The 18,100-nt window shown below is 37.1% G+C and overlaps 2 protein-coding genes across 2 annotated transcripts; both read right to left on the reverse strand.

Moving 5' to 3' along the window:
- Positions 1 to 1,149: 1,149 nt before the first annotated feature.
- On the reverse strand, positions 1,150 to 4,674 carry LOC146136703 (complement factor H-related protein 2-like). The gene is made up of 4 exons (XM_083396235.1): positions 4,507 to 4,674; positions 3,183 to 3,270; positions 1,874 to 2,056; positions 1,150 to 1,277 (listed from the first exon to the last, which is right to left on the reverse strand). Exons 1-4 carry the CDS (start codon positions 4,672 to 4,674, stop codon positions 1,150 to 1,152), a joined length of 567 nt encoding a protein of 188 aa, XP_083252361.1.
- A 4,652-nt stretch (positions 4,675 to 9,326) lies between these two features.
- LOC146136704 (creatine kinase B-type-like) lies at positions 9,327 to 16,154 on the reverse strand. Its single transcript, XM_083396236.1, has 7 exons — positions 16,026 to 16,154; positions 15,447 to 15,573; positions 14,800 to 15,042; positions 13,764 to 13,975; positions 12,902 to 12,970; positions 11,796 to 11,947; positions 9,327 to 9,522 (listed from the first exon to the last, which is right to left on the reverse strand). The coding sequence occupies exons 1-7, from the start codon at positions 16,152 to 16,154 to the stop codon at positions 9,327 to 9,329; spliced, it is 1,128 nt and encodes a 375-aa protein (XP_083252362.1).
- Positions 16,155 to 18,100: the final 1,946 nt, after the last annotated feature.

The raw sequence follows: 18,100 nt of genomic DNA on the forward strand, positions 1-18,100 counted from the left end.
AGATGGCTGTCGTTAGCTACAAAGGGCTAAAACGCAATATTTCAGGTTTTTACCCCCCAAGCAAAGGCCCCTGGGAGTGCAGCCTCATTAACTTTTACAAAGCACCTACATACCACTCTACGCCATGTCTGAAAATTTGAAGGTTCTACGATGTCTACTTTTTCTATAAAGCTTCGGACAAAAGTCGGTCTGAAACAAACCATAGGAAACCATAGGAAACCATAGGAAACCATAGGAAACCAAAAAAGAATAACGGCAAAAACAAGATATGTCCCGAAAATAAATTTTCGGCCCATATAATAACGGCAAAAACAAGATATGTCCCGAAAATAAATTTTCGGCCCATATAATAATAATGACTTACCCGAACCGGAACAACTCTCCAGTTTAAGGGCGCCGTTTAAGCACTTCAGGAATTTTTGGCAATCCAGGTCCACCTGGTGACTGGATGTCACCTCAGCGTTGCAAGTTGTGATAGTCTGACTGGGACACGGTTTTGTTTTGCTCGAGCAGAAACATTTTCCAAGCGTTTTATGCCAGCAGGCTCCAAGCAACTCGCACTGTATAAACGAATTGCTGTTTGATGTAATATGGGCACATTACTATAAGTAAGTGGCTCTGCAAAACCTATCAACGACCTGTGTCCACCCCTGCTTGTATTTAAAAAAAAAACAGAAAAGGCCACAAAACACAGTAGGGATATATATATATGTCAATAGTGCAAAACCTTAGAAAACACAGTAGTAATATCAAAACCCAGTAAGAAGTGGGTAACATTTTAAACGTTTTAAAGATATCCTTAATTTCCCTTTGTTTATTATTTTTTAGTTTTTTAACTTGAACATAAATAAAGATATCCGAGACGTTTAATTAATCTACATAACAACTGGTTCGCCGACTTACCCATTTTAAAAATTCAACGTACTATTTGTAGGAGTATCGACATACAAATCAATTAACTAGCAACCACTAAATCAGATTAGCCGCTTTGGTAAAATCTATATAAAGTAACCGTTGAATCCCACCACTAGCCTACCGAACCAACCAAACTTGTATTTCAACCCTTATAACTCTAACCAAATCCCTGACTTTAAACTCAACCCTCCTTATCGACTTACCGCAAAAACTATAACCCAACCACCAACCTAACTAACACCGATCCGTAAACTTCTTGCAAGTCTCCTGACCAAACTCGTGAGCGCGAAGATTTTCCGTACCTTTTTGGGTCATGAGATTTGACGTTTCGTTTAAACGGTGTCCGTCTTTATCTTGAGCGTCTGTGAACATGTATATAAGGCAGTCGTCATTGTTGTTTGGAATGGCCTCCAACGCATTCTGCAATCCACGGTTAAAATAGAAATTAGTTCACTCAATACTTTTGAAAAAAAACGTAAACAAGATTTACAAACGAAAGGCCGTTTTTTTGTTTGTGACTTGACTGATACAAACAGACTCTATAAAAACACGAAAAAATCAGTAAGTGGTATCAACTATTAGTCTGATGAAACATAACGAAAAACAAATGTAAACACTATGATTCTGCCGTTCAGAGTAAATATGTGGCCATAGCTTTAAAGAATACAACTAAATAAACCAAATAAGTCTAATAAACAGTAAAAAATAACACTGTTTCGTACAATAATTCTCTGGAAGGCAAATCCTGGACAATATCCGCCGCCGGAAGGTATAATATTGTTTATCTCTGTGAAGGCCTGTCCGATAGAAATATTGTCTATAACCGGACCGGTACCTGACAATAATTTTGTTATTCCAAACCGCTATTAACAAAAGGTCTAAAGTTTGAACCCGATAGGATCATTCCACCGTGCCTGACAGTTCTAACATCAAATGCCAAACACACAAGTGAGCGTACCTGAAACGCTCACACGCAGTGCCTTGGTCCAGCTTCCGTTCGTGCAAGTCTCCTGACTAAACTCGTGCAGCGCGAAGTTTTCGCCGCATTGGTAAGTCACCTTACTGCCGGGTGCGTAAGTGGTATGAATGGGTTGAAAAAGTCCGTAGTCGAGCGAAGGAGGCGAGCCACAGGAGCCGGCAGCTGTAAGGGTAAAATAAAAGCTTTTGAAAACAAGTGAAATCGAGCTGGACTAGATTGTGCTATCTTCAGTCATGGTTTCCCACTTCCCAGTATTGTAATGACTTAAGTCAATGCCTTGGCTTAAGTGCACTTAGCCAATGTTTTCAAATGACTTGACAAGTCGTAAGTGTGGTTTTGGTAAAATGACTTTACTTAGCCATCGAATCAATTGACTTGGTTTGAAATTAGGTGTTTTAATTTAACATTTACGTATAGAATTGAGCTATTTATCTCTTTGTATGACTTTATCAATTTTTTATTTTTATTATTATATTAGTGGTTGGTCCGGGACTTAACTTGCTATTTTTTGAAAAGGCTTGACTGGGACTTTAGTCATTTCAAAATGACTTAATTGTTTACAACACTGTGGTTTCCTTTACAAAGTTACTACGAGGAAATGTTGGTTGTAGTGAGCCTTAATCTATTATAAGAGTCTAAACGCACTTCTGACTTTGTTAATTTGTAGAACAAAAACGAAATTTTAAATAAATAGAAAGTAGGACTGTCATTTGTTTTACAAAACTTTGCACGAAACGTATTTTTAAAACTTTTCGTTCGAGTTGAGGTTGTAAAACAAGAGCAAGCTGGGTGAAATATACTAAGATAACGACTGGATTGGGAGCAATTCCTTGTCAGGTGCACACGGCTATGGATTCTGTCGTCTTTTTTTGGTTAGTTTGAGGCCAAACTATCTAAAAAAGGAGAATTATAGTTGTTATAACAATAGAAAATTTTGACTATTGCACAATGTTCCTAAATATTAGCGAATGTATAAATGAACAAGAATTCTACTTGACGTATGTTGTACTATGAAATGCAGATTTAAAAAAATTTAGAATGATTTCGACTGTCCGGTTGTTCTTCAATATTTCTAAAATGATCAGAATTTTTACGATTTAGACTAGGATGAGAAACAACACAACGCAAATAATGGTGGAACAATTAAAAACATTGGCGATACTTTTAAGTTTTTCTTATGTTACTTTCTGGGTTCACCTATGGAACAAGTGGCGATTAGCGTGCTCCACTGGTTGTTTGACTAGCAGATTGTTGTGCGATGTTGATGCTGGCACCAGGATCAGCGCACTTGTACACGAGTTCGTGCTGGGAAAGATACGGCCCAGGTGCTGGTTGTACCAGGGTAAAGCCAGGAAATGCTGGCGGTGAGCTGCAAACTGAAACGTAAAAGGCAGTCGTGTGTTAGCCAGGCACCTTTTGCATAAAAATGTATTCAACATCAGCGTTGGCAATGCATTCAACCTTAAAGCAATTTTATTAGCAGGGTCATCTCAACTAGCAATGGCTGCGAGACCAAGACAGCTGCCACAACGACGTGTATTTTATATAGGACACCTTATCTCTGTTTAAAAGCAAATGAAGCAAAATATGTGCGTCTCTGAACACGACCAGTGACAGACTGCCAACTTAACATAATGCGATCACAAATATGTAAGATCGCACATGATAACAAAACCTACTTCGTTTGGAACCGGTAATGTACACGTTTTAGCAAACGCATACATAAAAACCGAGAAGCCGCTCTAATTTTGTGACTATGGGGATGTCCGATAACATCGGATCGGTACCTATACCCAATGGCAAGTGGAAGTATCGGTATTCGTTTGATACTGGGACGATAAGGGCCGATGCCAAATCATGTTAGGAGTTTTAGAAATGATTTGCGTTCAAACGCATTGATTCCTCAAATTTTTTTCAGAAAATACTTGACGCTAAAGCGAATGCTGACCTTATATTACGAAAAAGTTTCAGATTTGTTTTTTTGGTGTGTTTAAATTAAATCAGTAATGACGTCATTGATATCGGCTAGGATCGGGATACTAATCTGTATCAATTTTAAACCTCAATGGTCGGAGATTACTATTTGTTACCATAACTTATTAACGAAATACCTTTGGCGATTAATTTTTACGTGTATTAGCATAATATCCAAACAACACCTAGTTGTTGCTACAGCTAACGCCCCTTTGGCCTTTAATTAGCAGGGAAGATTGATATACGTGATCTACATTATGCAAGAAAAGCGTCCGATACAAAAAGTATTACGTTGTATTGCGAAAAGAGTTTCATGTAACGCATTTAAGCTCCAGCTTTGCCCAAGCTTTAATGATTGCAACGGTTATACTATCACGTCACTAAAAAACATATTGCATTTAATTTTACCAATTTTTTTGTTATGTCAATCATTAAAAATAAAAAAACGGTGCACTTTCCTAGTCGTCATAATATGTTTAAGTTTCCAGTGACTTAACCCAAACCAAGGCACGTTTCAAGTCTTATTTACTTATTTTCGAAATTTTGGCTGGCCAGGGGGTGTTTTCACTTGCTACCCAAGGGTTATTTAAGGCTCATTGTTTCACCAACGACTGGGTGCAGCTATGTCCCCCGTATACCTTGTTCACAAATGTGAGCCACATTCGATGTCCATTGCTATCGACGCATTTATTCGTGTTGTTTCCGCTCGTCATGACAAAACCGACATTGCAAAAGTAGGTGACCACAACGTCGGAGTTGTGTGTAGTTCCGCGTGGCAAGTTTGTCCCGTTATTGACGAGCGGCATGTTACTGCATGATGCGACTTAAAACAAAAACAGCACCACGAACGATTACAAGGTTGTAAAGGCATTTTGCAATGGAAGAGATTGGTGATCGGCAAGAATAAAAAAGAACGCTTTGTCGAACAACAACAACATAGTATTCAACTTTAAATGTAATCAAACATTTTACCCATTTTAATTATTGCATCAATTTGGGAAACCAATATCAATATTTGGTTCTTAAAGAAATGTCAGCCTATATATTTTGCAATTTTTCACCACGTTGACTTCAAATGTTCATAATCAAATGGTATTTTGGTTTTCTCAGTACATTTTTATAGCTTCGGATATACTTACAACATGCTGGTGTACAGGTTTTCTGACAATGGTCGCTGATGGTTGCTTACCGCAGAAATCTTTGAACTGTGGACAACGATCACTGGAATCAACGCAAACTGGAATAAAATTTATTGTTCTAAAAATATCCTCAAGAGACACTTTATATACTATGTGAAAACTCATTTTTAAGCATATTATAACATATGGGTTAACCACCATAAAGCTTAGACAGGAGGTAAAGTTTTGGAATTGTTTTATATTACTCTTGATGGTTGCTCAGCACAAACAGGTTTTTTATTATTTTTTTTTTGTTCAAAATTTATGACATATTACATTTAACATATAAAGTATTTAGGACTTTGAGTAACTTTAATTGGTTTTCGAATGATATTTGCTTACCTTGTTGAAAAGTTTGAGAATGACTAGAAAACATATCGTCAAAACGTAATTCATCTCCCAATTGTACATTAACTGAACTTTGTTTTACCCTTACCTTACGATATCGTGTTGTATATCAGACTGTGTGAAAATTGTAACTCAAAACCTTTGCTATAGTAAAATATTTATAACATGTTTCATGTTGGAGAAACCTTTAAATCTTGTTTTAAACAGTCGGGCTTTAAACGATTTTATTCAAAAACCCAACAGTCTCTTATGAAATACCTTGCATATTTGTGTGCTGCAGAATTTTTGTTTTGTAACTATAAAAAAGTTCTTTTTGTCGAGTCATATCGATATTGCTTGACATTACTGCAATCAAACTAGTTAACACAGGTTTTTGTTATAATCTACCTATTGAAATAAACATTTATAATGCTCGGAATATATCATTTAATCGGTGCTTCCTGTACTTTTAGATCAGCGGTTCCCAAACTTTTGTAAACATTTTGCCTGGAGGCCCCGTGGCAATTAATTTGATATTTCGCGGCCCAATAAAAATTCAAGGGTCGGTTGATCCATGTTTGTTGTAGTACATTAGTGCACCTAGAGAATTTTTGGCAGTATACCTGTATTTCTCTTGAATTACTCGTAAAATTTCACTTCACATAGGCTTCATAGTTGCATATATTTAGATTACTGTGAAATCAATGAGCTAAGCCGAATGGAAAAGTAAAAAAAATATGTTTTATACATCAAAATAGTTTTTTTTCCCCCCGGCGTACCGGTTAAGAAGCGCTATTAAAACTATAACGCGAACGAGCTGATAGCAGGTAGTACAGCATAATAGATGCTTTATGATGTCATATAGGAGACATCATAAAACACCCTATTCAGGGTCGTCCAAACCCAGGCCCGCGACATCATTGTTCATGGCCCGCGAAGCACTGTTGAATTATTGTAATACGTAAAGTTGAGGGTTTTATCAAAGAAATATAACTGACCAACGATCATCGGCAAGCATATTGCAATTGTTTGATTATACGCCTAGTTACATTATTAAATAAATTAACCGGTTTACTATCGCCCATCAAGTTTTAATCCAGGGGTGGCAAGAACGCCTAATTTTTGTATGTGTTAGACCGGTTTGAAAGTCGCAGTACGTCCTATATGGAACTTTCCAAAATGGCTGTTTTGCGAACTTGGAGCTGTAGGTTACATTTGCCTTTTGTTTTACGTCTTTTTAATGGACCAGTAAACATAACATAAAAAGTACAACCCTATATAAATTATTTATTTGCCACTTTAAGGTAAATGAACGATGAAATATACAGCGCTTCTGGAAAGTATTGTTTTACAGGATTTCACTGTGGCTAAAGGTTAACGCCCTGGACCTTTCCATTGTGCAATTCTAGCCAAATATATCACGTTAAAAACATTCTACGCTTATAAATGCAGTATTCTGTTTTGTCAAATACGCATTTTTTTCGCGTTTCGCGCGCACCATTTTGCCATCAGTCTCACTATCACATTACTTTTTGACGATGCATTTTGTCGTCATCTTTAAACATTTCATGCCCCGACCATACGCAAATCGTTGATCGCCCCAGCACGCATGTCGCCTATATAACCTACTTTATGTGGCCCGCCAGCATATCAAAGATATATTGTAGCCCGCGATGCTGTCAACCTTGGACCACCCTGCCCTATATGATCGGATAATAAAGCATAACTAAAGACAATACTGATGACAAATAACGTTTAAAACATAGACCAGGGGTGGGCAAACTGCGGCTCGCGAGCCGCATGCGGCTCTTCGGCATCCTTTTTGTGGCTCTTCTAGTTGAATCGTAAAATTTCAAAAAAATTGTAAAGGCTACCAAGAGTAGCGTGTATAAACGTTTCTCTCTATTTATTTTCTTTATTTAGGCCAGATTTCGTTTATGACGTAACACGAGACATAGAGTCCGAAGAGTTACTTAACAAAAGACTGATATTAATGAATATTGTGCGAGTTGTTTTGCTATTACCGTTATTATTATTGTGTTGATTATTACAGTTTTGTTATATTACAATTCTGTTAGGATTGCGGCTGGCCTTGCATTATTTACCGTTATGGTATTGAAATAATTTTGAGGCTCTTTGGTGCTTGTATTTCCTGCAAATGGCTCTTCCATTGAATACATTTGCCCACCCCTGACATAGACGTTCTTTGCGGACCCTCTAAAACTGCTACACGGACCCCAGTTTGGGAACCGTCGTTTTAGATCTTACACCAAATATTATCGACTCTCCTTTCCAATTGCATCATTTTGACTTTTGTCAAGGCGTAAACTTTCCTATATTGTATAGTAAAAAGTTGGTAACTTTACTTCTTCAAGCACGAACACTTAACTTTGATAGTTTTAGGTATATAACCTGGGGCGGTGTTTTATTGTTTGATTAACTCAATGCAGTTATACAGTACTGCACATTTCACCCACGTAAAGTAATCCAACTCTGTTTGTACCCAACGTATCTTTTCACACCTAAATAATTGAAACTTAATATTTAAATCTTCAATTTAATTTTAGTGGATGTAATCCCTTTTAGTTGGCTGACTCTTCGTTTCTAAACGTAACATGCTGTCATTAAGTCCGTTACTTTATGGACTATTATCTTATATTACTTATGTCTTCAAATAACGAACTAAATATTGTTAAATTGTTTCGTATTATACTGATCAATCAATAAGGTAATGCACCAGCCCGAACGGGATGCACCTGCTTGTCATTCCATATATTTTTACCACAATTATTCTGCATGGGATTTCATGATGTATTGAGTACTGTAACGCGAACCCTTCTTTCTGCATCCGTTGTTCTAATGCCTTTTCCGAAGCGGCATTGTCATATTGTGTCACAGGTATTGAATGGTATCTAAGAGTTTGTGTTGTACGTAAACCAGCCAATGTCTTGTATTCTTTCATATTCATTATTCAATTTTCATTTTTGCGACTTTACCCAGTTTTTTATGAAACCAGTTTGTATTAAAGTTTTGCTTTGATAAAAAAAAACGTAAATTTAGTTTTTCGTCACCCTTGGAACAATTAAGAAAACCGTTGAAGTACCTTCAAAATACGTTTAAAATTGCTACTTAGATATAATAAAATGACATGCTTTTAAAGAAGGTTCTCCGTTATTATTAAGCCCTGAAAATATTTGCTACAATACTGAAACTGTGCGCAAGGTCCCGCTGTGCCGATATTATAAATCAGTAACGCAAATAAAGGTGTTTTTTTTTATAAACTGGTATAAGTTCTATAAAATTTGAATGAAAGACACACACACATATGTGTTTAATAACAACTGTGATCTAGCCCCTCGGAAGCTGCTTTATGACCAACGATTACGGCTTCCGTATCAATAGTACACCGAAAAGCCATCGCAGACTCGCCGAATCTTTCGATCTATGATGCAAGCAAAGCAAGCCAGAAAAACAACTGGCCTGCAGTGAGGTTCGAACTCACGACCTCCGGTCAAGCCGGGACCGTCGCTCTACCAACTGAGCTATGCAGGCTCAGAGAGGAGCGAGTCGAGAAAAACCATACTACCATTCTATAAAATAGGATGTATTAAACGTTTGCCTGAACATCACTAGGGCAACGGTGGTTTATCTGCTATTATTTGTAGCTTGTCTAGTTTATTCCATCACATAGGCCGCAGAGTAGAGGGGAAGGAAGAGATCTCAGATGTATCTTTAATGCCTCGTCGTGACGCATTTGTTGAGCGTAAAGACGGGATAATAATCGTTCACATAAAAGAAGACAAATATTACAACACAAAAGGAATCGGAGTGGCCGATAAAGCTACCGGTAAGTCGAGGACAGGGGTGAGGGCACCAGGCATCTATAAAGCGATTTATTTTTCGTTTTTAAACGTCTGAATACGATATATTTAGAGCTAGAAAACACCTGAACTCTAGGCGGGAATGAGATGCTCAATGGAGTTATTGGCTTTCAGTAATTTTTCCATCTCAATAAGCAACCACACTCCTTTATGTACTCGCGTGACCAACTCAGTTTCGCTGAGGCCAATCCGATCCAGGTTCGAGATTTGGAAAGATTCCGTAACGCCAATGGGTCTATATTCACCGTTCATGCCACGCCTGTCAAGCCTGAAATTGGAGTATATAACGCCGACATTAATAATAGAAAAACTAGCTTTATCTGTCGGTCGTGGGTTCTCATCTAAACTACAGGCATGTCCAGATTATTACTCAATGGTCTACTATTCTATCCTTAACTATGGCCGGTTCTATAATTCAATACTTGGTTTGTTTTAAACCGGTTCCGATGACCTACTCGAGCGTATTCGTCCGAAATCGGATTACCTCTCCCTTAGAGAAAGCTACAACCATATGCTCAACAACACAGCTAGCGGGCGGGCAGTTTTGTCTTGTTTGGGATCATTTAGGAAGTCGTTAGTCTGATGTGCTGTGTGTACCTTAGATGGGCTTGAATATATTTTTCCAGTGAATCACCTACATTAGTAGTTTTATACAATGCCCTCAGTCAATATTGATTTTGTTGGAATAACCATGGAATATTTAAACGCTTTTGTATGTTGTATATCATACATAAATATTCCCTATGGAGCAACTGATGTTGAAAAACATCGCACATATGTTTCGTGAAGCCCACACATTTTGACCATTGACCCTAATTCCCTGAGCACTCATTATTTGCCCGCGCTTATTTTAACAGTCGAAACTAACTTAGGTTTTAGATGGATCGCAACTCCAAATATGGCCTAGATAGGGCAGGGCCGTATTATATTATTAAAAGTGTTACGGCCAAACGCCGCATCCCCATATTGTTGAAAAAAGTGAATTAATAGAAATCTTACTCGGTCCTGTCCTTTTTTATAACATGTGCTTTACAACCAAATAATTCGTTTTATTGCACATAACTGAGTTATTACTGTTAATGACGTTAAGTTAACCATAATTATTTATATTTTACTTAGAAATTAAAATGAATATTAAATAATTTAATTGTTAATACGCGGTGAAGTTTCACTAAAGCCACAAGTATTCGGTGAGTGCTTTCTCTTGTTTCTTACCGCCAGTGTTATTCTTAACGGAACCATTTCTATTTTTTAGAAAACGCATGTATGAACGTCAAATGTACCTTTGTACTACCTGTGACTCCAAGTGCTGATTTCAATATATCACCTTGATGAAGCATACATGTTGTGGTCGATACTTATATAGCAATTGACTAGTTTCGCCGCAAAGACAGTCAAATACTGTCACCCTCAATGTAACTGCTGAGAAGCCAATTACGGCAGTCACAAAAAGCGATGCGATTTATCCCACCTTAGCTAATGGCTAGAGCAGCGGTTCCCAAACTTTTCCAAAAATTTTGCCCGGTGGACCCGTTGCAATTATTTTGATATTTCGCGGCCCTATAAAAATTCAAGGGTCAGTTGACCCATGTTTCTTGTAGTACCACTAGTGCAGTCACGATTATTTATATTGTAACAATTTTCTAACATGGTAAATATTCACAGAAAGCAGGTAATACAGTACAGCATAATAGATGCTTTATGATGTCACAAGAGACATCATAAAACACGCTATATGATCGAATATTAAGCATATAACTAAAGACAATAATGATGACAATGTTTAAATACATTCGCTAAAGCCTAATGTTTAAAACATGCACCAGGGGTCGGCAACCTTTTTCTAGTCGCGGTCCAAAACCAAACTCAGAAAGATCTCTGCTCGCCGCACAAAATGTTAACTGAGAATTGTGTTATTTTTATGTTAGAACAACTGTGAATCAGGCGGGCCTCGGTTCGTTTTTGCACTTAAAACGTGTTTAATTATGTTTAAGGAGGCAGTAAAGTATTGGTGACTTTTTTGGATATACCGCGGCATTTCTTTTAAATTATTTGCAAGTTTTTGTTACATTGCCGAAAATAAAAAATGTTAAAAAATATATGTCCAATATTTTGAACACGTTTTCCGTTTTTCCGTGACGCACTTGGCTGCCTTTCACGGCGCAACGTTAAAGAAGCGCTGATCTAGGCGAATATACAGCATCAAAACGCAAACAAACCGGCTGTAGAATGACAAAATTTTTTGCACTTACGTATTAAAATAGTCGAAAAGTATGTGAAATATTCTCGTGTCTAATTTGTCAAAGAGGCGGCGGGCCGGATAAATTATTGGCCGTGGGAAGCCGACCCCTGACATAGACTATTGTTTAAAAACACTCGCCAAAGCCTAACGTTAAAAAAGACTTCTTGCGGACCCCCTGAAACTGCTGTACGGACCCCAGTTTGGGAACCGCTGGGCTAGAGTGAAGGTAAATGTCTCGTGCGTCCCAAATCCCACAACCGGTTAATTTATTCTATACTATCAGATATAGCGAAACTAACCTGAGCTCTTTGAGGATATCAGTGAATTTGAAATGATGAGCACGTTGTGGCAGTCTGATGTTCACGCCGCAGCGCATCGCGGTGCTGACGTTAATTGGACAAGCGCACATATAGCCGAGCTGTTTGGAACGCTGAAACTCGAGGCCTTTTTTCTGTAAAGAAACAATTAAAACTGGTTGTTCAATTAGAGTATAGATATTGCCATAAGTGCTTTTCATTGAAATATGAGTGGTACCTAGGCCTAAATCCTCTAAATGTACAAATGAATTTACTTGGAAGTTATATTACCTAATCAGTCAATGACTTATGTGTACTTACGGCATTGTTGAAGTTTAAGTGACTTGACTTGCCTTTAGTATTTTGTACAAATGACTTCCCTTCGACTTGACCTAAGTGTTTTAGTTGAAAACGAGTTTGATAAAACTGAGGTATTTATTTCACGTTTTGCATGAAACATTTTGCTTGCTGTTTGTTTCGTTTTGGTGGTTGCCTCGTCAAAAAAGTTTTTTGACTGAAGGGACTTGTTATTCCCAAACAAATTGTTTACCACACTAACATATCCCATGCCAAATATTAAAATGCACAAAATATACAGAGCTAACAACTGCTTTAAGTTGTTGGGTGGTTTTGGAGTCGATCTGATATTCAACTTTTACATTCTACCGAAGGGTGTCCGACGTCCGTTAACCCATGAAGGTGAACGGTGTGCTAAGGGGAATAATAGGACTTCATTATAAAGCAACACGTTGTTTGTGTTGGGCAGTGATGATTGTAGATTCTAAATAAAGTAACAAAGAGATGGAAACATTTTGCTCCTAAAATTTTGAATTTTTCTGCGAAGCGATTTAGGCAACTCCAATAAACATTAAACTGATATATTACTTTAAACAAGGTTCATGTCAATTGTATCTCTCCAACTATACTTTTTATATTCACCACATGACTAATTCCGTTTTGCATTACACGGGTTGTGCTTTGCCCTAAGAAAAGTGACATCAAAACAAATACAAATTATAAGACATTTAAAATTAACAAAGTATAGTTTGGGCCTTAATACGCTCTATAGATAAGATCATAAAACGGCCAATGCCTATACCTATACACACCTCCATAATGTCACCAATCTGTTTTGCCCCTTCGCCAAAAGTTGCAAAATTCGCTCTCAGGCCACCGTTCTAAAATAAAAAGTGTACAGTTGTTATATCTAAAACTGTGTTGTATAGGATTGTTGTGTGCGACATTTATTCCGTCTTGTTGTGTATATAAGCGCGACTCTCGCAGTAGTGCGTTATTCATTACTTGTGTTATAATACGTCGTAGTGTGTTACGTACCCTGCCAGTAAATACTACAAAAAGTTAATTGAATTTTACTCTAGGTATAGCACATTCAGTTTAGATGTTAAACTATTTATAATAAAGAAAACGAACTCTTTGAATCAGCGCTAAACATAGCAGCGAGTTATGTTTAGCGCTGATTCAAAGAGTTTTTTTTCTTTATTATAAATAGTTTTTATTTGGTTGTCACAATAATTTTTGTTTGGTTGTCACAGTGCCCTCAACGCCATTTTGTCCTGTGTACGTTAAAACAAATACTAAATACTTGAAATCCAAAAATCCAAACAACGTCCACACATTAAGTCAAAAAGGCGACCCAGTGCAGCCTTTTCTTGCTGGAAAGAGTATTCTCGTCCTAAAGTAACAATTTTAAATCTATATTGTTATTTTCGTTTTAGCCTACCTTAGGGCAAACTAGGCATGAAATTATGGTTAAAATTGCCTTTAAATCCTTAGTTTTACTTGTTTTGTGTATATTTGGTACATGTTTAGCAGCCTTATTTTCCCTAAAACATACATGATTTTCAAATCAAACACCAACACTGGTTACACTAGAAATACAACAGTAATTTAGCACAGAGAAGATGAGAACAAAGTACAGCTTCATCGCAAATAATAAGACGCCGATCAGACCTGTTTGGCGATAATGCTCAAGTGGTCTTCCCAGTTCACCCACACCAAAAAAGATTTCGACTCGTTAAAGAAAATCGCGCGTCTGTCCGGCCAATCCCTTGCCATTCCAGCGTTGCGCATAAAGTTGCTCGCCGGTCGAGCAAAAAGATCCTTGGAATTTTTTAGCGCCTCGAATTGTTCGGTTTCCAAGTCGACGTAGGAGGAAAAGGTTCCTTTGGGAGCAAGACGACGGTAGTTTATGGGTTGTAGTTGTTTTCGAAAAGTTACGCACCGCTGTGTCATTACGTTGCTGATGGATTTTATTCAGCATGCGCTGAGATCAGTGATTCTTCACCTGTTTATTTTCGTTATTCCCGCCGTTATTCGTTTTCAAAAATAATAAGAATTATTTTATTTCCCAAACAAACATCACAGCGAAACACGTTCGATAAAAACTGTGGGCCTAACCAGCAACTATATCAACTAATTTGCCGTGGTTAGCAATGCAGTTGAAGTCCTGGTCGAAAATATATACCAAAATAACGTGCGCTTTATGCCGGTTAAATTGCTTCGCGGATCTAACTCGCAACTCGCTATAGGTGGCTTTTTGTTACATAAACAAGAATCTTTCTTTTACATTTATTGTCTGCTGGAAATTTCTTTCAAATGTGTTTCACCTGTTGTAAATATTTTCTGAATTCAATGGAAGATGTAAAACTGGGGTATTTATCTTAAGTTTTGCACATAACACAAGTTGCTTTCTATATGTTACGTTTTGCGTTATTTTTTTAGTTTTTGAACTAGTTTACCAATTTTAATGGTTTAAAGTTAAGTTTTATGACTAGGACTTAGTTTAAAATCCACTTGATTTAATTACGACTTAACTGGGACTTGGTTTGTTATTTATTCAAAATTAATTGACTTGGACATAAGTTCTTTCACAAATGACTACTTGACTTTGAATTAAGTCATTTCGAAATGACTTTTTACAACGATGGGAATTCACTTTTCTTCCCGTCCCTTTTTACCCGCACAATGTACTGCGCTGAATACTCACCACCAACTTTGCCGTTGATTTCCGACAATACTTTCCCGGCAATTGCCTCCACCTGCCTTCGCTGCTTTCGCGTGCATTTCGTCGAGTAGGGAAATCCGCGGAACGATCTTGCGGCTTTGATGAACGTCGACATGACGTAACGCTCGTCGAGCGATTTGATTGGCAGAGCTCGGGGGTTTATCGGAATGCTGGAAATTTGTTCGTCCGTCCAGGGGTTGTAGCCGTTGTGAAAACTTTGGATAACTACACAGCGATTTCATTATAAAGTGGAATATGTAGGTTGACAAACTAAATTAATTTTTGCACTAGTACTAAGCTACTAACATAAGCCAAAAGAGGAAAATTAAATTTGTGATTTGGCCCAACTGTGCTTTAGCATCAAAAATTTTAGATACTTATCGTTGTAAATCTTCTATTTGGATAAATCGCTGCATTGGATCGGAAATCATGAAAATTTCAATATAAATTTGTAATAATAGAACCCGATCCGATATTTTTTGTCGCAAATAGTTAGCATGTCACAATTGTTAATTTATTTTTGTAATTTTATTCTACGCGCATTTTCTCCACGATTGTACAATGATTTCCACTAATCAAAAAGTTTACAGCCTATACGCGCAACTGATTAAGAACAGCCACACATATACCAGGATAGTAAAGATCCTTGAACAACGTATAGCACTCTTCATCACCAGCAACCAACCCAAATGGTAGACTAGAGTCGTCTATCCCAGTCTGAATGCAATCGTCCAAGGTGACACCATTTGCAGTTTTCTGTAAAACATCAACAACTAATTGACTTTCGAACCCTTTCGATGGTCAGTGAGACTTCAAAGTCGGCGTAAAAAAACTTACGATTTAAATTATTCAAACGGGGAACTGTTTATAAAATGTGAAGTTGCGATGTAACATGTATATTTTTTTAAAAACGTATCATAAAACATAGTATTATGTCGATGGTTCATAATGCATTTTGCTCCATTCAAGTTTGATTTTGAGTTGAATTTTTTTTATTTTAAGTTATTTTTAATAAACTAATAAACGCATTACAGTTCGTAAACGCTTCTTCTCAGTAAATCCATTTTACTACCCCAAAGCGTTCAAAGACCACTCAAAAAAAATTATATCGTTTGTATACATGCCAATATAGCCTACTGCTAAACCCAAACCAGAGAAAATAATGTGTAATTTCTTAAATATGCAAGAAACGGTGCTAAATGTTTCACCTTATCTTCTAGCTTATCGTAAAGCTCGCGCGTCAAAAATTGTTTCACCAAGCTGTGATGCTTAGAAAAGTCCGGATAGTTGTCGAATGCACTTTCCAAACTTTCACTTCCATTCGTGACACGCATCATGTTTTACGTACGTCCCTGCAAAGCAGGTCAGCAACAACAATCTAGACAAAGATACAGATGTGCAGCCGCAGAGTTGCATTAAATCTTAACATTAAATGGAAAAGTGTGTTGCACAGTCAGTAAGTTTTCTGCAATGTTCGCTCCTTGCACACTTCATTAGGCTTGCCTTAAACCCTAGGGGGCATAAATGGCAAATAAAGTGAGCGTCGACATCACACTGTGCACTTCTTCACTGTTGCGCCAAGATATTTTTTTAAATATTTTTTTTCAAATTAGTTTACGAAAAACGAATAGCTTAATTTTATTTTACGCTCACGTAGAATAGATTATTGCTAGTACTGTTCCATAATATCAGATTGGAGCCGATACCCGATGCCAAGTGGCATTCGATACCAACTAACATAACTGCTATGTTTTGCGATCAAATCTAGAATTTTCTACCTTGGAAGGTAATTTTCTTAGAAACTATTATAGTTTCTAAGAAATATGTTTCCTAAAGCAAATTTCGGCTTAATGGCCTCAAAATAATTACCATTGCACCTTTTTAATTTGATTAATTTGGTTTATTGAAGCTCAGTTATGACATAATTTAGTAGCGGATCGGGTTGCGATATATTTTGTCCAAAATATCGGCTATCGGTAATGGAATAAAATTATCAGACATCATAATCATTGCTGTAATTTTATGCAGCCATCCAGTCGATCAAATAGTGTAACTCTTTTGTGGGGGTTCATTAACTGATTTTAGACTCATGCAGAAAACAAAGGGACGACCAGCTCCTTTGCTGTTTGACAAATTCAAGCACATGCCTTCTAATCACTTAATGATGCAAAACAACCTAACACCTGATATGATTTTTCAATTTAATTTGAGGAACGTGTAGCGCCACGTATAGTGCAACGTTTTGTCAAGTAAAAATGGTATTGCATTTTGTAACAATAGTTGTTCGCATTATTTATAACTCTTAAAGCTGAAGATGTTACGCTATCCCTCATATTAGTTTTTAGTTACATGCAAATTGAAATACACATTTTTGAGGATTATACATGTTACAATGTTATTGCAATACTGATAAAGAGCCCACAACATGATGGATTCTAACATATTGTTTCAACTCCGCACAATTTAGGTAGATTGGGCAACAGTTTATCATGCTTATTCCGACGGATTTTATGTCGCCTCGAAAACGACAATGCCAGTGGTCCTTTACCAGTTGGATTAAACCCTTTACCAGATGGATTTGGTAAATATTTATTTTACCCTGGGCGATCCTAAGTGTTTCGTCTAGTACAGGGCTTCTTAAACTGGGGTCCGTGAACCCTTTGGAGTACGACGACTTAAAAAAAAATGGAGTACGACGACTTTTAAAAAAAAATTACAAAAAAAGTCTTTAAGTGTAAAAAGCGCTTTGGTGACTTCTCCATGAATATATTTTGACTCCATGTCACATTTTTTGACCTAAACAACTGTATGCCGTCATATTAACACGCAGACTGCTGTTGTTGTCTATGCTAGCCCTGATTCACGAAAGTCAAAAAAGTTGTTAGGGAGTCCGCTTACAAAACCTGAACAAACATTAATATGAACCACTGTGATGCTGTACAGTGGTTTCTGTCTGACGATACTATGAACTTATAGTAACCTTAAAATACGTTTTCTGTCAGCCTGTAGCCTACTATAGAATAATAATGTGCCAAAAATGATCCCAAATACAAATATTAAAATATTTTCTAACACCCTGTAATGTGACCACAGGCTGACGGTTCTTAGACGTTCTACAAAATGCGGTATATTTCAAATTAACTAATGCATTTAAGGCCTAAGTTTTGCAACCTCAATTGTATGGTGAGCTTTCGCACAATTTTGCAACAATTTTTTTGTACAGTCACACAGTTGTGGAGACAAATTCAATCATATAACTTTAACAATGTATTACTTTTCCTGT

The sequence above is a fragment of the Ascidiella aspersa genome, chromosome 8 (assembly GCF_963924565.1).
Source record: "Ascidiella aspersa chromosome 8, kaAscAspe10.2, whole genome shotgun sequence".
NCBI classification, from domain to species: Eukaryota; Metazoa; Chordata; class Ascidiacea; order Phlebobranchia; family Ascidiidae; genus Ascidiella; species Ascidiella aspersa.